At 28.7% G+C, this 26,062-nt stretch overlaps 1 protein-coding gene across 2 annotated transcripts in view; it reads right to left on the bottom strand.

Moving 5' to 3' along the window:
• LOC129958617 (paramyosin-like) overlaps positions 1 to 26,062 on the bottom strand; it is a 224,330-nt gene that overhangs the window by 164,854 nt on the left and 33,414 nt on the right. For both annotated transcript variants that reach the window (XM_056071216.1, XM_056071217.1), the window contains exon 3: positions 8,461 to 8,550. In XM_056071216.1, coding sequence (XP_055927191.1) covers positions 8,461 to 8,550 — 90 coding nt within the window. The remainder of the gene's footprint in view (positions 1 to 8,460; positions 8,551 to 26,062) is intronic.

Here is a 26,062-nt window from a genome sequence, read left to right as displayed (position 1 = left end):
TTCCTTGCCGGCATTTTTTGGTACTCATTTTTTTTATTTTTTATTTATTTTCGACAAATCGAAACAGCATACTTGAACGGGCATGGTGGCCAAATTTTGTTATATTTCGTCCAGTACATAACACGCTGCAAGGCTCCGGACACCTCCTGTTATTTCTTGATCACCCTGTATATTATTTTAATATTTTCAGAACAGTATATTTCAATTAACAGTTAATAGACAAATTTGATTAAATTTTGATTCCAATCGAGTGGCTGCTGCTGAGGAACACGATAAAAAAAATTAAATTTCTATATTTCACAATACATTTAGTAAAGAATAAATGAATTAAAGACTAAAAATCGAGAAATAATGCAAATAAAATGCTTACTTTTTAATGTATAAATAAGAGTATGGTTTTGAAAACTGTTTCTTATTTATTCTTTTCCATTTCACTTCTAAAAAAGTATTAAGTTACCTATTTTCTTATTGATTTTTTAGCATTGAAACCTATAATAACGTTATTAACATCAATTCATTCAAACATTAGTTAGTTTAGTTATATTAACGTCCCGTTGTAAAGCAACACTATGGCTATTTTGGGACGGACTTCGTAAATTTGAACCGCGGTCAGATGACGAGGACGACATCTGAGCTGGCATTCCCTCTCCACACCACACCATACTACGCCAGCGGGAGGACCTTTTGGCGCTTGCGGATTTAACGTGCAACAGACCCCCTTACACGGCGGTTCTTTGGTAGAATCGGGTCTCGAACCTGAAAACCTACGGTCCAAGAGCCGAGACTTTACCACCAGGCCCCAATTCATTCAAACATCTGCATATATGTGTACTACTCCTTGTGTATTGTACGCATTTTTGTGAAGTGCCGGCTATATTTTATTTACTGCGTTAATTTTTCTTCAGATGTCTCATTCTAATTTGATTGACTGTCCTCCCAAATACTTTTATTAACATTTTTAGTTTTCTAAAAAATATACAAGATGACCGAAATTCATGAAATAAATTTGAGGGTTGTACGACTTGCTAAAATAAATACTTTTTGTATAAAAATGCAGTAGTGAAAATGAAGCACTGAGTAAAAATAATAGAAACATACTCAAAAAGAAACCTCATTTGTTTCTTTACAGCCTTGTTAACAAGAGTTTCTTCACAGCAATGCTTACAATAATTACTCAAAATTACGTCCTTCAACTGTAATATAAACCTAGTGAATATTCGAGTAACGTGATCCTCAGTGTCAATGACCTTAAGAGACGTCCTCAACGGCAAAAATTGTCGAAATTTCAATTCTAAATAAAATGGATTTTTTCGCCAATAAATTTTATATCTGATAGAAAATTAAGAACATTTAGAATAAATTATTTATGTTATTCAGAAAACACTAGAAAAATATTTGTTCCTTAAAGTATTTAATTTTAAATGGCAAATCGAATATGTGTTGTGTTACTTCAATATTTAAATTCATAACCACAAATCGGAACAATGAGAAAAATAATTCCGAGTAAAATCGCTCATAAGCTAGCATAATATAAGATCATAGTTTTTATAATTACAGTGAACTTATTTTCATTTAAATATGCTAATAATAAATATTTAAAAAATGATTAAAGTTGTGCTACTCGAAACTAAAAATTATATGATATTTTGCATGTAAATAGACTCTTAAGATTAATATTATTGAGTAGAAAAAATAAATATATTTAATCGATGCATAATTCTTGTAAATATTATTGTATCGAATTTTATATGAATGTAATGAATAAAATTTGTCCTATGCGTACTAAAATTTACAGAAATATACTGTAAAGAAAAAAAAAATTCTTATCTTCTCATCATAGAAGCCCCTGTTAGATTCATTGTTAAAACATAATTTTTAAACTTTCAACTTTTCAAACCTATACAAATTATATATAATCTGTAACAGATGAAATGCCCCCTGTTTTATAAAATTAAAATTGAAAATCAATTTTTTGAAGATGTAAATGTTCCCAGTTCCCTTATGTCAGTCATCTAAAAATTGTATGCTAAGCACGTCATCGATATTTCCGAGCTTGTATTAACCTTAGTATGTATTAACTTTGGAGCAATTATTGAAAACATTGTTACAAAGCCTTTCTTGCTGTGAGGTAACAATTTGAGGTTCATTTTGTGTCCAGTTTTTATTCTTGTACCTCAACTCGTCATTTCCGCACACAGTCCTATAGAATCATTTTTTGTTTTAATGAATTCTACCAATTCTCAAAAATTGTCCTACGATTTCGAAATCACCATCTAGGATTTTATAATTATATTCATGTTTTATTCAATGTAAGTAACTTTATTCAACGATACAGTCATATATATCTTTAAATTAAAATGCTTACATATTACATATAATGCTCTTTTTTGCTTTCTTTTTATAATCTCTTGGCAATGTATTTTTATTTATTTGTATTTATTCTAATTTACATATTTTACTGAATACACATGAATTTTTTTATTTATAATTCTACTTTTAACATAAAGCTGAATACAATATATCCAAAATTGACTTTAGTACTAAAAAACATAAACAATGCCAATCCATATAACAAATATCACGTAAAAACAGCGAACCATCCTTAGCGCTCAATCTTAAACGTATTTAAGGCTACGCATGAAATGAAATAAGAATAATTACATCATACATCTTTTAATTAGAAAATAAAAAATTATTTCCCAAAGAAATAAGTAATTAATATCAATCCATAAAACGGCCTTATGCATAAGTGAAATATATAACCGAGTGAGAAATAATCTTTTCGGACAAGCAGATCTACCTATAAAAATAATACGTATACTTCCATATGTTGGTTTTAAATATTGTTATTCTACGGCCTTTTTATCACCGAAACATTTTTATCAGCTGCAAGAAGCAGAGCAGTCCGATGGTCTCTTTTCGTACCCCAGGAATAAAAAAGAAAGGGATGGGCCGTGAATATCTTAGTAAGTGGTCGCAAATGAGCTTCAAGGGCATCACTCCACTTTTGCATGCAGAGGTTGAGGCTGTAATTTAGATAGATCGCTGGATCAAATCCAAGTCGTTGGATCAAAATACCAAGTGGACGGATTTTGAAAGAGAGGGGAGTCGACTGCCTGACTCGATTTTGATCCATTCTATAGGATTTGGGGGGATTTCAAGAAATAGATTTTAAGGGATAAAAGATTTCAGGAAATTTCAATTCTTTGAAATAAGTACTGTGCGCGGTCGAATGAATAAACTATGTACTACGTGTTATTTAAATTATTAAGTCCGTAAATGAAATAAAAAATAATTATGTATTCAGTGAGAATTCACTTTAAAAAAACTGTATGCTACTTAATAAAGATGGAAGGAACAAGGAATTGAAAAGTGTTTGTTAAACTGGTAATAAATTTAATTGTTATTTATTATTTTTAAATTTAGCTGAATTTAGATCAGTCTAAATGAAGTTCTTCTAAATTGAATTTAGTTTCAGATCGCAGATCTCAAAATATAAAACAGATTATTATAATTTTCTTTTCTTACGTCTAAAAAGAGGTCGATGATGATTTGATGATGAGAAAATATTACGATTTTTTCATACTCTTATTACTGTTTATTGAATAATGTAGTAAAAGTTATTTCTAGGATGACAGGGCCAATAAGATTATAATTATAATATAGAAAATTTACAATTTAATATATTAAATTGTAAATTAAATTATCTTTTCAGGTTTTTTTCTTTCCATCTATTTTTTAATAATACTTTTAAAAATTTAAGTTTTAAATTTTAATTAAGTTTTACATTTTATTATTAGGATTTTTCTCTCTTAATTCATATATTTATTTATAATCTCTTTTTAAAAATATGTTATGTTTTATATTTATATACATTTCTCATCAAATATTATTTCATTTATTTCTTGATATTTAGAGTATCAATTCTAGATTGAATTTTCTGTAATAATGTGTCATTTGAATTACGTTTTCATTATTGCCATTTAAAGGAAAGATCTGCCAGATTTGAACCGTTGCCTAAATTAGACGGGTATCGTAAGTAAATATTTGGACAACAGTAAAATTAATTTATGCTGCAACGATACAAATGTGGCTTATGGAATAATTTTTAGAGGTAAGAGCTGATTGCAATTAGAGAACAAGTTATTGCATTTAATGATTATCAATTACATAGTTTAACAAAAAGACTAATAATCTTTATTCTTTTTTTTAAATAATACTATATGCTATTATAGAAGAGGAAATTTACTTAATTATAATTTAAAAAAAAGTGTTTCAAGATGATGTTGGAGAGGGGTTTTTTGTTTTGTTTTTGTCATTGTTGTTGTTTTTCGAAACTTGTACAAACTGCGTAAAATCAGTTGCCTTGATTCGAGTGTTTAAATCATTGTCACCATCCATAAACCAGAGGAATACCCCAGAAAGTATCCTTAATCATCTATAACCTTTATAAGATGAAAGTGCAACAAGTTAAAGCAAAAAAGGAATATTTTATACGTCCAATAATGGTTCTAAAAAAATAAACATTAAAGCTATGGGAATTTTACTTCATGTGTCAGAACCAGAATAAAAGATGAAATAACAAAGTGCATAAAATGTCATTCGTAAGGCACTGTTTAGAATTTCAGAATCAAAAAAACTTTTATTCTTATTGGTCATAAAGAAATTGATGTTCCAATTTGGAAAAATAGTAGTGTAATTTGAGAAAGCAGTTTCCTCAATTCGAGCCTCGAAAAGACTTTAATAAGCTTATTTTTCCTACTTTAAAGTTTAACTCTTACAACGCCAATTAAATTGCTTTAAAGATAAGTAAACAACCACAAAATTCACTGCAATTTTTACCAAAATTATCCCTTGTCTCCAAAATCAAAAAAATATTCAATCACTGCAAAGTTGACAATTTTTCCTTATTTACTGTCATTCCGTTTTATTATTATTTATTATCTTAATCACTTTTCATTTGAAAGCGAATTATTTAGTGTTCGGATTTAATTGTCTAGTGTGCTTACTTCTTTAAGCCCTATATTAAACATATGTCTCACAAGGAATAGTTCAAATTTAATGATAAATAAATAGAAGCTTGTAGTGATTCCGGTTTCCTCGTAGAAAACTAGGAAAAAAAATTGGTAGAATATATCGAAAAGGGAGTCGTCTTATCAATGAAAAGACAGAAATACAAGAAGAGTTTTTTTTCTTTACCTCTTCGTTGTCATCAAATCGTATTTTAATATTTGCAAAGGAGAGTTGTATTTCTTATTCTTAAATAAGACAGGAAACTTCAAACATTTGAATATAGAAAGCAAAAGTATTTGAAAACTACAGAAAAGTATCAATTTCTACGCCCACAATGCCTTCTTTATTTAAACTTGAGTATGAAAAGCTCTCCATGTTCAAGTGATACAGGATTAAGAAAAAAATATGATGACAAAGTGGAATCTCATTCCAAACGAGATCTGAAAGTTAAATAATCATTTCTTTCAAGTGCTGATTCTGAAAAGTTGTTGAATGTACTGCATCATTCATAAGGCATCAGTGATGCGTTGGAAAGTAATCCTAGCTTCAATGTTATTGAAAACAGATAACATTTTTAAAGCTACATTTCTATTCAGACTATTTTACGGAAAGAAAGCCTTATATTTGACTTTCAATTTGCTAGAAAGTATTTTTATTTGATTATGTTAATTTCTTTCACTTTTAGAATTGGTTTATATTCCACCTTCGAGGAGAACTTCATTTAGTTTCGAATATAATTCCTTTTCTTGCGAAATCTCAGCTACTCCGAAATATAGAGAATTAAGAAAATTTCTTTTTTAATTAACTGTTTAATTCAATGAGTATATTAAAATTTATTTTAAGAAATATGTACTGAAAGATTTAAATTATTAACAAGAGAATAATATATTTTTGTTTTTGAATTAATTTATAGGTTTGAATTAATTAATTTATAATTAATTTTGAATTAATTTATAGGTATTATTTTATAGGTGCTTAGTTTTATTAACGTCTCACTTTAAAGCAACACTAGGACTATTTTAGGACTGACTTCGTGATTTTGAACCGCGGTCAGATGGCTAGAACAACATATGAGTGGGCACGCCCCTCTCCAAGCCTCCACACCACATCACTGGAAAGACATTTGGTTCCGACGGATTTAACATGCACCAGGCCCACTTATACAGCGGTTCATCGGTGGAATAGGGTCACGAACCTGAAACCTTCCGGTTCCGAAACCGAGACCTTACCACCAGGCCACCGCGGCTTCTGATTTTATCAGTGATTTCTACAAAATAAATAGTATTTCTTCTGTGGTTTAATATTTCACGGGGAATGAAATAAAATATTGGGAATATTCACTCATGAAAACGTGGTTTATTGAAAACTCATCAAAAATAGTGATTTCTATTCCATAGATTACGTGAAGGTATTAAAGTAAATTTAAAAAAAAAAGGATTTCGATAAATCACTTATCAAGACCATAACAAGAAACGATACACTGAGTTAATATAAAAATAAAGCATCATCCTAAAAACCAGGTAAATGTATATAATAAGTAGATAAATAAGGATAAATTTTAAAATATATTAGATGTTCAAAGCTCAAAATTTCTTTTGTAAACGAAAAAAAAAAAAAAAAAAAAGGAAAAAAATTGAAGTTTAGGGTGTCACACACTAAAAGATTGAGTTCAGTTAGGTAAATATCCTGGTTTGAAAGTACTCGAAAATTACAGGGCGATTCAAAACGAACACTGCATACCTGGACATGGAATTAGAAGAGTGCACAAAAAGGATTCGGAATTAGCATTGCTAACTTGGAAAAAATTATTTTCATCTAACAGGAATTATTATAAGGGAACTGAATTTTATGCATGCAATCCAGATACATTTCACCGTAACTGTTTGACTCATTTGACTGTTTTGTGGAAATCATTCTCCTAAGACATTGCCTCATGCTTTCTTTTCTGGGCGCTAGGAAGTTCTTGTTCTACATCAAGTACAGCCGGATCTTTCCAAAAAAAGGACGCGTTTCTTGATCATGGCGCCATCGATGGCAGTTTTTGCACCATTAAAATCTGACTACATCTAAAAGCTACATTTATAAAGCATTGATAGTTCTGTTCATTGACTAATACTATACTGTATGACCTACCATACTTTGATTTCTTCTTCTGGGTCATATGAAGGCAAAATTCTATACCTCCTTCAAATCAATTAAAGAATTTGTCATTTGCATCTCTGAAACTACTGAGAACGCCTGAGATAAGACAGGAATCTTCCAAAAAGTTAGGGATTCATGGAACTCTAACGTCAAGCCAATATAAAAATAAAAAAATGTAGTTCCTGCATCATTACAGTCTGACTATATCTAAAAGTTACGTGTGGATAGCATTAAATGGGGCTTCATGGTTTAGTTCCTTAACTTATGCTATATTTATGACATACCAGGCTTTGATGAAGGTAAAATCTATGATATCTCCAAATAATTTAAAAAATTGTCATCTGCATCTCTAAAACGCCGAGGATGACTGAGATAAGGCAGAAATCTTCCAAAATGTTAGGAATTCATTGAAACTCCGATGCCAAGCCAATATAAAGTCTGTAATCCAAATATCGACACCTTCTGAAGCATATGTATTTTTCTTTAATATAAATCTCATGTTTAAAATATTGTAATACACTTAATCATGTTTTGTCTTATATCATTTTATCTCTTTATTTATTCTAGCTTGGAAAGAAAACGCCGACGACTTCTGAGGCATAGAATGCAATTCCGAATCGTCTTCTCGTTCCTAACCCTTCCCCAAATTCTCCAACTTGATGGTAAATTGCTCTGCATTTTTAGATAGACTCCTTCAGTTTGAAACATGATCAAATGGCAAGCACATTAACTAAGCTGGCACTCACTTTTTAAGCTTCCACAACATTGAAGGGATGTTAGACTTCCACAGACTGAAAAGGCCCCAAACCAGCGAACTGAAAGAATCTTTGAAGGAAAAGGACCTGGGATCTTGCAGATTTGAAGCCGAAAATCTGCAGTTAGATACCACTGTTTTATTGGATAGCACATAGTTACTGATCTATATCGCAGATACTAATTAATAATCCACACAACAGAGAATTCTTTTCTCAATGATACAAATCTAACCACCAAAGACGTCAACTTAAGTAAATATACAGGAAATTCAAGAAAATACTTCTGGCTTTTTTCTGAGGCTATGAAATTTTTGTATCTTCCTGCATTTTTATTAGTTTATGAACCGTACAGCTGTTGCTTACTTATTTCAGTCTACAAACTGCTTAGAGTTATTTAGCCTCTTTTTTGTTGTTGTTGTTTAAGAAGATTTAAGCAACTGTTATGTAATCATTAAATTTATTTAAAAAATTGCTTTCAATTTTTAAAATATATTAATATTTTGGATTAATGTGTGCTGTTTAATGAATAGAATTGATGAATTTACCATACTTTCATTTGAACGGCTCCTTTTTCTGGTATAACCATTCCAACATCGACGCTTCCTCCTTCGACCATTCTCCCTCGGTCCCGTGGTGCATTCTAAAAAATTAAACAAGGATTAAAATTTTATTTATAAGGAAGTTTTTCAGTGTATCTAGATTACAAAAATTGGGCTCAGTGGAGTCATTTTTTGTGACTCTTCAGATATATGACACTGGTAACTCCGTATATCATTTAAAAGCCTAATCTTTTGAGGAGCGTTTGCATTAGGACAGTTGATGGGCGTAATAAGATGCCTCATGACTATATTATAAAAATTTTGTTGAATGGAGTCAGTTCACGTGACTTTTCAGATACATGGCAAGCATAATTCCGAATATCATTTAGAAATATATTCGTTTGAGTGGTGTTTACATTAGGACAATTGATAGACATTATAAGATGCCTCATGACTTCATCATTACCATGTCATGGTAAATTTAACTGCGAGCACAGATTTTTTTTAATGTAAACTTTGTTTTACTCTGTATTGCATTTTTTTTCTGAAAAAAAGTTTAATGAATTCCAAAATAAAATTGTCGTTGTGCACTTGACGAATATCACAAAAAAAAATCAATTGGCTGCATGAGATATGAATTTTCGATTTATAAATTCTTTATATTCATTTTAAAATAAGTTTTGAAAGCATTTTATAGACTCATTAAACGAGAGTTTTATGATGTTAATCTTTTAAAAGGAATTAAAGCTTCTAAATTTGTAATTTTTTTCAAATTTTTCCATAGTCTGAAGTAATTTTGATGAGAGATTTTAAAGCACGATGCTTCAGTTGCTACGTAGAAAATTGAAGAATTATTATGAACTCTCTAACAATTGAGTTAAATGCATTAGAAGCAAAGAAGCACAAGAATGTATGCCTGTCAATGCACAAGAAGCTAGCAATGTCGTTATGTTTTTCATTTAAAGCATTTAGAAAAATGCAATGATTGGCATATAGTAAATTCTCTAGCCGTACGTAATATGAAATTAACATTATTCGATGAATGTGAAATTAACATTATTCCATACAACATAGAAAACTCTGTTGTTATAACTACATATAAAGATTAACTTTCTTGTAAAAATATTCACAAATTTTATATATAAATAGGGATGAAAAATAGTTCACTATTTCGTAATATACCTTCATAAGTCATCTTTGTTGATGAAAAATCACTTTTTGGAAGACATGAGACAGTAGAGTATTTCATCTATCTAATCTCTAAAGGAAAAAAAATCTTTGAACCAAATATAGAAGAGATTTAGTTTTAATCATAATCTCTATAACACATACTTTGTTGTCTTTTCCTGTATATAAATAGAAAACTTTCCCCCAAAACTAGTTAATTCTTTGGACACACCGTTACCGATCACAAATGCCTCAATTGCTCATATGGAGAGAAATTAAATTATTACTATCTAAAGTCAGATTATTGGTTTTTCTCAATAATTATTCATCCTAATAATGTATGCATGCATAGTTATAAAGGTGGAAGATTTTCGAGTCTCCCGTGAATAACTGATGCATCACTGATCTCCAGTTCAATGTCCAAAGAATTAATTGACCTTTGGGAAACAAATGAGTAAAGAAAACTAAGTATGTGTTGTGGGGATCAGGACTTGATCCTTTGTACGAATGGCTCAAAGACTTTTTTCCTCTAGAGGTCACCCAAAATAAATCCTCTATTCTTAACTTACTTCCTTAGAATGATCCTTACTTCTTAAGAATGATCCTCCTTCAACAAAGATGACTTCTGAGGCATACCTAGATCAAGTCCTGTGTGGGTGTTTAGATAGTTTGATTAAGGAGATAAAAGGCTATAACTCTCCATATATAGAGATAAGGTAAAAAATTCGTCCTTGGCTAGGAGAATTATTTGTTTCCACAGTTCATATACAGCAATCAAAGAAGCATATACTAGAATAGTGTAACATTTTAAATAAAATATGCCGTAGCAACTTTAAAAACTAGAAAAGAATGTTTTTAATTTATCTATATTTATTTAAATTAATCATGTTTAAATAAAAAAAATAAAACCTTTTTCACAAATTGTTTTATCAAGATTCATTTTTTATTTTAAATAAATAAGATATAAATTTAAAATTAACTAATAAAGGGTGTCCCAAAATTAACGCAAGTTTTTAATTTGCCACCATTTGTGCAGTAAAGTGTTGGCAACCCTATTAAAAAAACCATTTGATAGCTGACAGTTAGGGTTAATAAAAATTGAAAGTCTGGCGCCCACAATTATAAATTTGACAACTGCTCCCTACATCTTGTGATTTAACACCCTTGGATTTCTTTTTTATGGAGTTATTTGAAGTCAAAGCTCTATACCAACAAACCCACAAGCACGCGTGTTTAGAAAGAGGAAATTTAACGCTGCATCAACGAAATTCAGCCATATTTATGCAAAATGGCCATGGAAAATTTCGACAAATGAGTGCATATGCTCCAGCAAAGCCATGGAGGCCATGTGTTATTCCATACATAAAGAAAGCCATGTGTTATTCCATACGAAAAGAAAGCCATGTGCTATTCCATACAAAAAGAAAGCCATGTGCTATTCCATACAAAAAGAAAGCCATGTGTTATTCCATACAAAAAGAAAGCCGTGTGTTATTCCATACAAAAAGAAAGCCGTGTGTTATTCTTTACATAAAGAAAGCCATATGTTATTCCATACACAACCCTATCATGTGTACTTTACGATTCAATAAAAATATAACAATTAAAAAAAACTGTGTTTTTTATTTTATTCAAATCTTGTGTTAACACGTTGTTCTATCGTGTAACACTCCATTTTTTTGTTAAGCCTAAACTATCAGCTGTCAGATGGTTTTTAATAGGCTTCCAAACATTTTGTTGCACAAATGGTGGAAAATTCAAATCTTGCGTTCATTTTAAGACATCCTTTGCATCATTAAAGTTGTTTTACCAGTATACTTTTAAATAGAACTGTGTAATGCTTTCAATCCCTCCAATACACAATAATCGAATAATACATTCCAGAGATCATTTTATAATAATGTGTTTTCAGCAGTTCAGTTACTATTTTTGGTTTTGTTTTATTAATAAACGTTAATTAGAACACATCAATCAAAACCTCCTCTGCATACTTCCACCCATTAACAGGGAGTTGTCCAAAGGGGATCAGTTTAAAGAAATCCAGGGATTTATACACTATAATATTCAATTACGTCAGTGTCGAACGCAGTCATCTGATAAATCCGCTAATTTGACAAACTACTTTGAATGCTGAGGAATAAATTTTTGTATTAACATCCTATTTTCAGATTATATGATAGATAACGACTCAAGATTTTATAATTTAGAGCATTATCAGATGAGATGTCACTCGAGGCGACATCCCACGCAACGAACTTATAAGCCACATCATCCTGAAGAAGTTTTGAGGGATAACGGATTATTTAATTCATGTCTCTTCCGCACACATTGCAATTATTTGCTTGAGGCGTATCTCAGAACAAGGATATTTTAATCTCGATGCCGTTTTAATTCCAGGAAAATAATGAAGCAAGTTTGGGAATAATTGTTAATGTTTTATTATTTCTGATTTACTCATCGCCTTAAGCTACAAGAGAAATCTTCAGTAATCAGTTTTTCTGATATTGCATTCTCGTAAAAGATTTCTATGAACGCTTTTCCAAAACTGTTCAATTGTACACGATATTTAACCAAATAATTTTTTTTCAACGAAAGTACACTATTGATAATACTGATTATCAATAATGCTTTCTCATTGATATTATTGTTTTTAGTTTATTCTCCTAGTATTATTTGGATCAAAATCAATAAATTTTCAATTAAAAATGGGACAGATTAATCTTAGGTGAAAAAACTGTTCCAATGCTTCTAAAATCAGATTATTCGCATTCCGTTGGTTTTAAATTAATAATACAAAGTTTTAAAAATGCATATTTGTATATATTTTTATTAATAATTCATAAAATATTGGAGAATTTTTTGTAGCTTACATAAATAAGTGATTCGTTTAGGCATTTATTTAAAAAAATATTTTGTAAAAATACTAAATAATAACAAATAACATTAAAAACTGCTTTTATATTTAAAAATATGATCATTCTTAAAAAGGTACAAATAGATTTAAAAGGTAAATCTAAAAATTTATTTCAAAAAATGATAGACAAATTGTACTGTTTTTGCCTGTTCAAATCCATTTATTTTAATAATAGTATAAACATTTTGCGTTTTTGCGGAGAACTAGCATTTTATTTTAAAACTTTCGGCAAATTTTACTCATTAGATTGATTTAATTTTTCGAATTATTTGGCTGGTAGCATTTTTTTTATTATTCCTGAACTAGAAAGAAAATAATCTGTTCATTTAGAAATAATCTATAGCTATTAAAATTGAAAATGTCATATTATTTATCAGTTAAACATCAATATTTAAAAATGGATAGAGATACAGCTTATTTTTTAGTTCAGGAGATACGTAATGTATTTCCTAAACTAAGCTATCTGCCAAATGTTAAGCAAATCACTTGATAAACCTCTCAACTAAAAGATTTTTTCTTTATATCTATTCTTAGCTAAAAACGTCCCTTTTAATTTCACATAGTGATCCTCTTAATATTTCTTTCAAAGAAAGGAAACGACATCATAGGATCTGAGCAATGCAACAAACAAATCTATCCCAATAAATTTACATATTAGTTTAATTATATTAACTCCCCGTTTAGAAACAACGGGGAGTTAATATGGGTCAGGAACTATTTTAATGGATCCCTTATAACTAATTGAATCTTAGGGAACTATTTTTGAATGGATCTCATAATTTTGAATCTCTATCGGATGACGAGGACGATAAATGAGTAAGCGCTTTCCTCTCCAGTTTTCCTCACCAATGAGATCCGGTTTGGTCCTCAAGGGATCTTTAATTGAATGAGGTAACGATCTTACACAGAGCCGAGGCTTTACCACTAGGTGGTCATGGCTCTTAATCATTCTATAAGAATTTCAGATTTTTAAAACCAAAGAGCCTTTTGTAATCAAAAGTCTAGAAAATTATTCAGGGAAAAATTTTTATGAAATATATATAACTTGAATCGTTCCCTAAAATCATTTTGCATTTAAAAATAAGTTTGATGTCATATCTTGAAAAAAAGAGGAAACTTAAAATATATCTCCACCTTTCTTTTTTTACCATAAAAATGAATACCGAATATTTTTGATAAAGAAAAAAGAATTCAGAAAAATGAATACCGAATATTTTTGATAAAGAAAAAAAATTCAGAAAAATGAATACCGGATATTTTTGATAAAGAAAAAAAAATTCAGAAAAATGAATACCGAATTTTTTTTGATAAAGAATATTTTGTTCTTTCCAATCGGGTTGCATTATCTAAATTGAATTGAATCGTCAGATATGGACAAGAAAGTGGAAAAATCAGACAAGTAATCTTTGATGTAGTAGCATGAACAAATGGTTGGGAATGGCGGAGCCATTTTGCAAAACATAAAGGAATTTTCGCTAGAATAATTCAGTAATTTGATTGGCTCAAGTGCTACATATGACCATACTGCGCCGAAACATGATGAAAATTCAATTTTAGGACAAACCGGCGTAGGCAATACTTATGTATGATGGAGTTTTAAAAGAGATTTAAATAGATGTTAGATTTTATCCCAAAACTCTCTCGAGCTAGAAACTGAAAAAAAATGTCATACCTGCCGTTTTTCAAATGTTTGTCACTGTTTTTAAAAATAAATTCAGAAAACTAGCTCTAAAATTCTTATTTCAGGATTTTTAATAATATACTCGAAAGTATCATCTGAGCAGTTACATGTTATCAACAATGCTTTTTGAATACAAAAGTATAAAAGATATACTTACAAATTAGATATACTTATATCTAATATATACTTATATTAGATAAGTATAAGTATGAAGATAATATAAGTTAGATAAGTATAAATATGAAGATAATATAAGTTAGATAAGTATAAATATGAAGATAATATAAGTTAGATAAGTGTAAGTATGAAGATAATATGTTAGATAAATATGAAGATAATATAAATTAGATAAGTATAAAGATATACTTATCGTGATTCATTAGCTTATTTTTAACCTGTTAGAGGTAAATATATGCTTCCAGCTGGAAAAATTAATTAAATGAAGTATGACATTATATTTTGTGTTGTTGGATTCAATAAATGTATTAATGAAGAAAGTACAAAACCTAAATTTTTGTAGGTTCCTCTATCCTATTAGCGATATTTTAACTATCTTTAAAAAACTACACTTTCCTGGATATAAAAATGAGTTATTAAAGTTTGAATATTACAATTTAGATCAATTTACGCTTAATTCAAATCCGATATCAGCGAACGGGGGTTTCAAAAACAGCCACTAATCGATTTAAGTTAATGAAATCCAAAGCTTGGAGGAAAATATTGTACAAAGAATGTAATTGCAAGTCTGAAAAATAGTCTGTTTTTCTAATTTACTCAAAAGAAGCGAAGAAAATTTAAAACATTTACACGCTTGGTACAATAATAGTTCTAAATTTAATCTGAATTAATTTATGGTAATCTTATCTTGTTATTGTAAAAACATTTTGAATTGGAACATTCGGTGTTGAATTACTTCTTAAAAAACACGTCGAGCAGTAGTTTGAAAACATATTCCATTTCAAATTTTCTTTACAAATTAACTTCTCTTTTCTTTATAAATTTTTTCTCTTTATTTCTATTATATCGTTTCCTCTAATACTTCTCAAAGATAAATATTTTCGAGTGCTATGCTTTACGAAACTGATTACCAAAGAAAAATAACATACTCTGAGAACTGTGAAATCAATACCTTTGAAATAAGTTGATATTAAAAGCAATGCGAAATGATTCTAAAAATCTTTTTTTTATTATTTTAGTTTTGAAATACAATTCCAAAAACGACTTTTAAAAGCAATTATTTTTTCCATTTGGAAAATCGTAAAAAAAAAAGTTCCTCATAAAGGGATTTTAATACTCATTACTGAAGTTGAAGCTCTGATAAAAAATCAAATTACATTTAAAACGATAAATAAAAAAAGCAATTTAAACAAAATAAATTTTTTTAAGGGACAGCTCTGATTTCAGTTTAATCTGTGTGTTCTCTAAAAAACACATCGAAAAAAATTTTTCGTTTGTTTTTCAAAAACACTCACCTGAAGAATTAGTTTAAACAGACTTTATAGTGTCTATTTGTCTTATTTTAGTAATCCCCTCGAATATTTTTAGATGAATAAATTTGTCTTAGTTCATTTTTTCTAAATAGGAAATGTATAAAAACTTCCTACGAGCAAACAATTTTAAAAGGGAATCAATATGCTTTTAAAATGAAATTTCATTTTATTTCGAAGAATTATAGCGATTGGAATATTGGAGATGTAAGTGCTGTATTATAAATAAAAAAGATTTTTCATAATATAGTATTGCAAAATAAATTAATTTCTGATGTTTTGAAAACATGCGAAATAGTCTTTTAAGCAAATAACACATTTCCTCCTTTATTAATTCATTTCCTTTCTTAGATTTCATTTGAGTATTTTTATTCAATTTCCTGCTATTGTTTGATATACGTTCAAACACATTTGGCAGATTTGCAGTTGGCGATTATCTATCTGTTTTTACTGATACTGATTTTGTAATTCACGTACAGAATGGAGATAAGCAATTTAAATTTAATTTAAATAAATATTTATTTACGAGACGACTTTATTGAAATCCTGTTTTCATATAAATAATTTTCTACATACATTTTTATTGAATTTAGCGGAAATGTTGAATTTTCCTGAACATTCAGTACAGTATAGAAATGATTAATTTTATATGCAGTTTTTTTAAATAAATTGACAATATTAAACACGAAATTTTAATATCAGTTGCTTCTCAGACTTTAAACGTATTTCTTCATATAAGACACAAAATTAAATTATATTAAGAAACAAACAAAAATCATATAAAATTTAATTTGATTTCAGATTGATCATTTCGAATAAATAAAAGTTTAATGCTAAAAAAAGACTTGTCAAAATAGGTATTTGCAGTTACCCTATAGCATCAGAGGTAAATGGGACTATATCAGGTTAATTATGAACGTCGCTGCAATGAGACTAATTAATTAACAAATTAATATTTAAAGCCATTAAATTAACTCTTCAGAGCATGATTAGCCACTCACATAAATTTTAGTCCTAGTTTGCACTTCATATGATTATTTCAAATCGTATACTTTAGTTTAGTTGTATTAACGATCCGTTTTAAAACAACACTAGTGCTATTTTGGGACAGACCTCGTAATTTTGAACCGCGGTCAGATAACGAGGACGACACCTGTTCAAATCGAAGAAGATGACAAAGTCAGTAAAGTTCATTAACGATTACCCTAACTTATCCTACTTAAAAAATTTATTATTTAAATGTGTTTATTAAATTCAGTTTTAGTTTTAATAAAAATAAGCAATTTAACTCATTTATTAAATTAACTTGATTAATAACAATAAAAATTGGACGTCGCATTCGAAAATATGAAATTAAAGAATGGATGAAAGGATGAGTTTATATTTGTATAGATTTCATCCATTAATTAAAAATCAATATATGTTTTTTTTTAAATTTTTTGCCTATTTATACATACATATTTGCATATATAGCATGAAACATTCGAATGATTTAAATTAACCCACTCAGTGAATCTTGAAATAAAGATGGAAAACTTATATACGATGGTTTAAATCAATGTTGTGCATAAAATTCAGTGAATTAAAAACATTATCGGAATGTTAATAAACTGATCCACGCCGTAAATCTGGTATTATAATCAATATTGCTCGTAACATTCAGTTAATTTAAAAATATTATCGGAATGCTAATAAATTGACCCACTCCTCAAATCCGGTATTACAATCAATATTGCCTATAACATTCAGTTAATTTAAAAATATTATCGGAATGCTAATAAATCGACCCACTCCTCAAATCCGGTATTTCAATCAATATTGCTTATAACATTCAGTGAATTTAAAAATATTATCGGAATGCTAATAAACTGACCAGCGCTGTAAATCTCGAAAATAATCAATATTGTGCATAACATTCCTATAAATTCCCAAAATATTATCGAATGGTAACAAATTGCATGTCAGAGTAGAAAAAAAAATATTTTTTCATCTGCAATTTCTTTATGAATTTCATATACATGTTTAAAATCATGAAATATTCATTCATTAAACAATATACGTGTTTTGCCTATTTATAGCCTCACGTTCCTCGAGTTTCATTTCTTCTATTTTTTAATCTTATTCAGTACGCGTTCAAGGGCATTACTGATCTAAAATTCCTCAACCTTTATTGTCTATAACATTCCGATTATCGCAACTTTCTTAAAGCATGTTCTTTTTCCAAAAGACTGGAAAGCTACACATCATCAATGGATATTGATACAAGTTCCGTCTAGCATTAATTTACAAAGCTACAGGAAGTTTTTAAATGGAAAAATACTTAGCGCATGATTGTTTACCGGTTCCTTCGATCGAATGTTCGTGACTTTTTGCTCACATTCCTCTTCTAGTGCCCTCATTTTTCCTTCTTGCTTTGAATTCCCAAGGTTTTTATGAAAGCACCCGAAAAAATAATTTGAATAATGTTAAAAGAAGAGCTGTTGATGACTACGGACTGAGAATTTCCTGTTTTGATATATATGTCATTTTCATTGTATTCTGGAATGTAAAATTTTTCCTATCGATCATTACTTGAAAGTGATCTGCTCTACTCAGCTGGTAAATTGATCCATCTGAATATGAGAAGAAAAAAAATATGAGTCTGGCGTGGATATGAGAAAATAATTTTTCTACGCTAATGTACGAGTTTGAGAAATTATTAGTTCAGAAGAATTCAGAAAATGCTTTGATATCATCGTAAATTTGACATGAGAGTGTACAAAGTATATTATATAAATTTCTTTGAATTTGAAAAGAAATGCGTGTACAAAGGGAAAAAGCTTCCAAATTATTACATAGCAATAAATATAAAATGTTATAATCAAAAGATTTATGAAAGAAATTTCATCTTTGGATAATTTTAGATTTCGATAGATTCTTCTATTATGCATTATAGCATGAATTCATGTATTGAAACAGAAAAATGATGAATAATTCTAATGTAGCTCAATAAAAAGTCTCATAAAATGTTCAGGACAAATTTAACAATTACATAGTTTTTTTTCTTGTTGCTGTTTAGAAAAAAAATTATGTACCTATCGGTTTTATGTAAATGAATAATAAAGTTGAGAATTCAAAAAAGTAACATTTCATGTACTTTTTGTACACAAAGTTACAAAAATCAAAGATGTATTTGAAGGTGCCTAAAATTCATACAATGATGCATGTCCATATAACGCGATTTCCTAAAATGTAGAACTATATTCTACATTGTACTTAAATTAATTGTATTATTTATTTTCTCGTATACGAAATGAACAAACAAAAAATGTTTTAATCATCAAAATATTATTAATTGTTGACGTGACGTATTCAAATTATTGACTATCTCCCCGTTTAAGACCCTCCCTAGAGTCCGGAAAAGATATTTTGGAAATTTTGTCTGTCGGTAAACGTCATAAGTTATAAAAGTAGTTTGACCTTGACGTATGAAATTTTGTACGTAGTCTTAATTACAAATTTGTAAATTTCTATCAAATTTTGGATGAAACCCACTCAGAAGAAGTTTGTCTCTCTGTCCGAGGGAAAGTGAACATGATAGTGAATGTAAAGAGTTAGATAAATGAAATTTGGTGTACAATTTTTGCATCACTTATAGTGTGCCTCAAATTTTAAGCCAAATCCTTCAAAAAATTGATCATCTATCGATTGCATCATTTGCATGAATGCAGATGGGATAACTCAAAAATATTATATGTGATCATATTATATAATATATTATACGTGATTTCATATATATAATATTATATATATGAAATATTATATGTGATCTTATGATTAATATCGTAACTCTGGATCAAATTTCGGTTTCAATCGATTACCAAAGAGATGACCAAAATGGGTACTCAGTTTTTACTACAAAAAAAATCATGCATGGGACTCAGAAAGTAACAATCTAAACTTTCGTAGCTTTTGCGACTTTTCTCAAAATTCACACTTTTAATGAGGGGTGGAGTACGATAACATCTTTATTAGAAAGTGCAAGAAAGTTTTGAGAAAATTCCTGTTTTTTTTTGTTTTTTTTTAATTCAGTTTGCTTCAAATAAGTAGCATAAAACTGGATGTTTGTTTCGTATAAAATTTGACAATGAGTTAAAAATTTTGTTTTATTTCTTTAACACAATATTGACAAATCATAGACTTCTGTTTGAATAGGGAATATATTATTATCTCTACAAAGATTTATTAAATTAATGAAGAAATTTGAAGTGTAGAAATTTCATTAAGGGTCATAATTTCTGATGTATATCTCTAAAAAATTAGTAAACCGAATACTCCTTTACAATTATATAAATAAGTGAAAATCAGGAATTGTTCTTGATAATTTTTTTATGAATAAATCAAAATTAGTAATGACAGGGATAGCTGAAATATGAATGAAAAAGAAACGATGCAGTTAAAGTATTTCTGATTCAATACAGTCGTAAATCGTCAATTCATAAAATTCACCCGAAGGAAACAATATATGTCAAAAAGAATATTCATCATCAAAAATCGTCTGAATTTAAATGATGAGAAAAATTGATTGCGTCTTATTACGTCTTAGTAGTTTTAAAATAGCAATCCCCAAAAAGTTGTCACGATTATATTTCAAAAAATCGAATAATGGGGAAATTGAAGAAAGGGTTGTGTAAAATTAGCAAACCACTAATAAATTCCAAGTAATTGAAAAATTCATTATTTATTATTTTGTGATTGCTTTTAATAATGTTTCAAACTTGTATAGACAGAAGCTTTCGTTGTATTGTAATTTTTCACAATGCAATAGTTAACGGATACCACTTGGTTCCTTTCTACCGACACTCTGATGCAGCAGCCTCGCTATCTCACGCCTACTCAAAAAGGTGACTCAACAGAGACAAACCCGAAAGAGATGCATGGTAAAAAAAGAGCCAAACAGGAAGATAACTGTCTCCGTAATAAATACAAATTGAAATTCAATGTACGTTAAAAGTTTAATGTTAATGGACGTGGCATATATATCGTTTTTTTTACATACTGTTCAATGGCAACTCTCAAGTGTAAACAAATCCCTATAAAAAGATTTCAAATTGCTTCATTAAACGTTTTTAAAGCTGCACTTAAATACTTCGCTAATTAATGAAACTGCAAAATCTTATTAGGATAGGGTTTATCAAAAATTCTATTCAGTGAAAGGAAAAAATATATATATAAAATATCAAGAAATAGGCTTCAAACAAAGCTTCATCTTGCTCGAAAATATGCTTAACTATTGCCAAATTGATAATCGTTATGAAATGAATGACCCTATTTTCCAAAACTATTATCTCACAAAAATGGTTTCTTGCATTATCTGAGACTCAAATAAATTACTTTTTTCGTGATATAAATTTTATTTCTGCACATAGTTTGCTTTATTTTCACTAAATTTTTAAACGTAATACACAATATGCAACAATTAATTTTCAATGCCATGAAATTCAAATCATCCATCAAAATATTTAGTCGTGTCTTTTGCCAATGTTAAGATTTAAAAAGAAATGTTTTTTATCAATTCAATCTATACAATGTTTTCTTCATTTCCAATACATTTTTAAATGTAATACACAATCTGAAACAGTTAATTTTTAATGTTATAAAATTAAAATCACATCAAATTATTTAGTCGCGTGCTTTGAAAATGTTAAAATTAAGATTTAAAAAAAAATGTTTTCTTTGGATATTAATTCCAAAATAGGATTTTCACTTCCGCTTCCATTTCGTGGCAAATACATTTTTTAAAATTTGCATGTGCAGTAATTTGGTTTGACCTATTCAATTAAATTCATGTTTTTCGACTGGATCAAATAACAAGGTGGATTTTTTTAATATGCATTCCCCATTAATATTTAACAGAACTATAAAGTTTATAATGTTTATAATTTAGGCGAACAAGCTCATCGCCAAAGGCAGCTAGTAAAGGGAAAAAGAATATAGCATGTTAAATAAAAATAAAATATAACATGTTAAAAAGTATCTTCCTAATCAAAGAACATTCTCAAGAATCTTCTAAGAAAGGCATAATGAAATATAAAAGTTACATATACAAGCCATGAAAGCCCATTATTAGATGTAGGATCTACCATAAGTATTCTGTAGAAACATAATAAATCTAATGACGGAAGTAAGATTGTACAGATACATCATTTATTCTCCTGCTTTACTACCAATTTCCTCGGATAAGAGAGCCTTTGAAACTCGCAATTGGTAAAAAGGAACGAATATTTCTCCCTCCGCAACTGGCTACCTGTTTCATTTCTCATTAGGAATCAATTTTGCTCCTACATAAAAACACACTCTAAATAAGGAAATCAAAAACTCCAAATACAAAGAAAAAATACAGTTTTCTGACGATAAATTAATAACGTCGCGTTGCATCATCTGCAGGACTGGAGTAAATACACTGTCTATGTTTGTGCTCCTCTATTCAATCTTTTTACAAAGAAACACCCGTAACAGGGAAAAAAAGAATCATAAAGAAGATACGGGGAAGGATAAAGGGATATAGAAAAGTGATTTCGGGTTTCCTTCGGCAAAACAGAATAAGAGACAAGATGCAAAAGAATCCGCTTTTCTATTGTTCAAGAAGAAAAGAAAAAATGAAATCAGCTTTTTGAAAGAGCGAATTTATTTCGGCATCCAAGAAATATTGAATTTTGTTTTTATGTGGAGGAAAGCAGTTGCCACTGGGTATAATTATTCTCATTTTTAATTTCTATTAAAAGAAAAGCACTACGAAATGTGTGCGTAGGAATATATTAGGTTCAGATTAATTATTTCTTTCAGTTATAATCTTTTAAAATCTTCAAATTGAAAGTGGAGAAATCTCATTTCTCTTTTCAATGATTTTTTTAAGCCATTTTGTTTTTTGTTTTTTATTTGTATTATATAACTCCGGTTCCATTATGATTTTATAAAAATGCAACTACCCAAGAATTTTTTTTTCAAATAACTGAGTAAATAGCCATTAATATAAAAAAATAATCCTATGCCAATTAATCACAGTCATTACCAAAGATAGGACATCGAATGAAATTATAACTCTTTAAAAATTCTTTTTTTACTATTGTTTGACATTTATAGCATTAAATTTTGAGCAGCACTTTATTGTCTCCAAAAAAAAAAGAAGCAGATTTAGTGATGAAAATTATTTAGCCAATTATGATAAAAAGAATTTTCAGGCTTCCAAATATTTTGCATGGAACTTCTCACTAGCAATTAAATAATGTGCACACTTTTATATGCTTGACAGCTTTAAAAAGAATCTAAAAACTAACAACCTTTCTATAAATAAAAACTATAAATATCATAAAATGTTAAAGGTGGTATATAGATTTTCTTCAAAACAACTTTGGCGATGATATAACAAGAAATAATTCTGCAAATATAGTTTTTGTAGATGAAAACAACATTTTGCTCAAAATTAGAATAACACTAAATATAGAATTACAAGATACTTAAAATTCAGCAGACTTTTAACTCATACTAGAAATTTTTCAAAAACTTTATACTATTTCAATGCATCGCTGATAAATAATTCAAGCCATAAAATGATCAGATAAATGTATTTTGAGTATTAAAATAGCATCTAAATCTTTCAGTAAAGATACGTTTCCGATATCAAATGTATCGAAAAATAGTAATAAACTGTATAAGTAAAATGAGTCCCACTTGATCTCTTGATCTAATCCATGCAATACCAGACTCATTAATAGTAAGACTCATGACTTAGATACAAAGCTAACCACTTCTGCTAATTACACGGAAGCTTTAGTCAAAAAGCAAGAGATCAACCCCATTGCTATTATTAGTGCTCCTGATGGAATAGAAAAAGTTTCTTCTCTCTTAGAGGATTAATCTAAACACATTCTTCTATTCATATAATGGTCTTAGAAATTTTACATATCAATAAAGCAATGGATTTTGTATTTTAATAAAAATTACTGCCGATTAAAAACCGTTTGACATTTTAAAGAAAACTTTGCTGTCTTATCTATGGCTAGTCAGTTTTCTTTCTTTTCTTAACTTTTAATTTATTTTTATTAACAAAGATCTTTGTTATTTATAACGGTTTTATCGCTTAAATACATATTTAAAATGGATTTCGCAGAAACAACTCTTGTAATGTGGTATACTGACATAAGTGTAGAGGTTCTCTTTCCTTTAAATGATTTTATGGCATTGACAAAAAAATTTCCTCGTGCAAATAAATTTATTGATACTGATGCTTCTACTGAAACTATTGAATAATTTATAGATTGTACGTTGCATTCATTTATATAAATATTAATAAAATATTCTGTTATATAAATACTGATGTTATATGACATCAGAAATATAGAAGCTCATCTTAACGATTATATTTTGCATAGTAATCAAGAATTTTTTTAAACTGATGTTTTAACTGGGATAAGTCGTGTATTGAACAAGTTGTTGACGTTCCCCATCCTTGACAGTGGCGGATTTAAACATTTTGCAGCTCTAAGGCCGAGCACGTTTGATACCCTTCAACTGGTTAATATAATTTTTAACTTAATCATTATGTTAATAACATATTTTAGCTTAATTTATTTTATTTCATCAACCCATTAACTGCCACATTCGGGGGATTTTGGAATTTTATGTATACCACTTGGCGCCAAAAATGTATTTGGTACACCAAACAATTTAGTTTCATTTCATATATAACGGTCAGTATTATGAGTAGCAAAAAGTGTGTATTCTGTGCTTCGTTTCTTTACAAGCGAACAAATTTGAAATTCAGCTGAAGTTTAACAGAACAGAATTGTCATATTAAAAGCATTCTATTTTTGGTTTGGTTTTTATATTATAATGAAATATCATACATAAATATGTAATTTAGAAGTTACAGTAGCATTATATTACTTACTCGGTCTTTTATTTTTTTATTTTACTGATCATTTTATAACGATACCTTTTTTTAAAAATATCAAGCAGCTTCACACCAAAACATAATTTCAATATCATTAGACTGTTGCACAACTTTCTGTGCATATATTTAACCAAAAATTCAATAAAAAATTGGTAGTTAATGAGTTAATTTTGTGAAAATACATGCCATTATTTATTAATTACTTTGCATAATTGAACTCCCCGTTTGAAATAGTATTTAGGTGGATGCCTGTTATTTATAAATACTGTAATAACACGGTGAATGCAATGAAACAGTTAAGAACAAATTTTATCAATAATACCTGACAAAATGTTAATATTATCCAAATAATTTATAATTCATGGAATTTGTATATTTCATAAATTTGTTTCGTAACTGAATTAATAGCATTATTTAAATCGATCCCAGTGGTTCTAGGGATTTTATTTGCTTAATGGGAAATCGGTCACTTATCCTTGGAATTGTAGAACTGGTAATCTGAAGACTACTATTTTCAAATTAACAATACCAAAAAAATTTAAGCAGTTATTTGAATTTAAAGAACTTAACAAAGGCGTTCTCTTTCATAATAAAAGAACAAAACGCCATTATACCACCTGTAACATTAACATGAATTACATTCTTGAGTCATTTCACAATTTTAGGAAAAAGGAAAAATTCCTATATATGAATAACTTTATTATCAAAATCAGTTTACTAGTTCATTCAAGAGACATAATTCATAAAATTCATTAACATAGCACATTCATAGGAATAAAAAATAACCATACACCTCAGGGATAAGATATATAACGCATGTAGAAAGAATATAAAAACGCAAGAAAGAAGAAAGTTCAGATTTAGAAACAATCGATTTTCAAAAAGCCTGTTTCTAAGAAAAGCAAATAGTTCCAAATATCGAACTTCTCTGAATCGATCGATGCTCTCACGTCTTAAAGAAATCTTGAAATATTTGCAAACAATTTGATGATAAATCACTGGAAATTAAATATTTTCTTTATTCTAAGCGAAATGTACATATGTTTCACATGGCGAAATAAAAAGAGAAGTGGATTAGAAATCGAAATACTGCAATATGTTTACTAGAAGCAATAAAAATTGTTTTAAAAAATTATATTCTTTTATTAGTTTTATGATGAATTAAGTTTCCAAAAAGTAATCGGTCTTTTAGAATATTTTATTATTTTCCATATTAATAAGAGTTATACATTATTCGATAATCTAATGGGTTTCTTATGAGGATTAAAAGTTGAATGCAGCTTGCAAGATCGGAGAATATAATTTGATTCGTGATCTCTTGAACTAGCATTGAATATGGATCTTTTGAACTAGCATTATTTGAATATTATTTGAACTGACAGAAAAGAGATAAATAACGCCATAAAATAAATGTATAAAGATTTATGAGATT

This window comes from Argiope bruennichi, chromosome X1, assembly GCF_947563725.1.
Source record: "Argiope bruennichi chromosome X1, qqArgBrue1.1, whole genome shotgun sequence".
Classification (NCBI taxonomy): Eukaryota; Metazoa; Arthropoda; class Arachnida; order Araneae; family Araneidae; genus Argiope; species Argiope bruennichi.
This window is presented reverse-complemented; position numbering and strand designations above follow the sequence as displayed.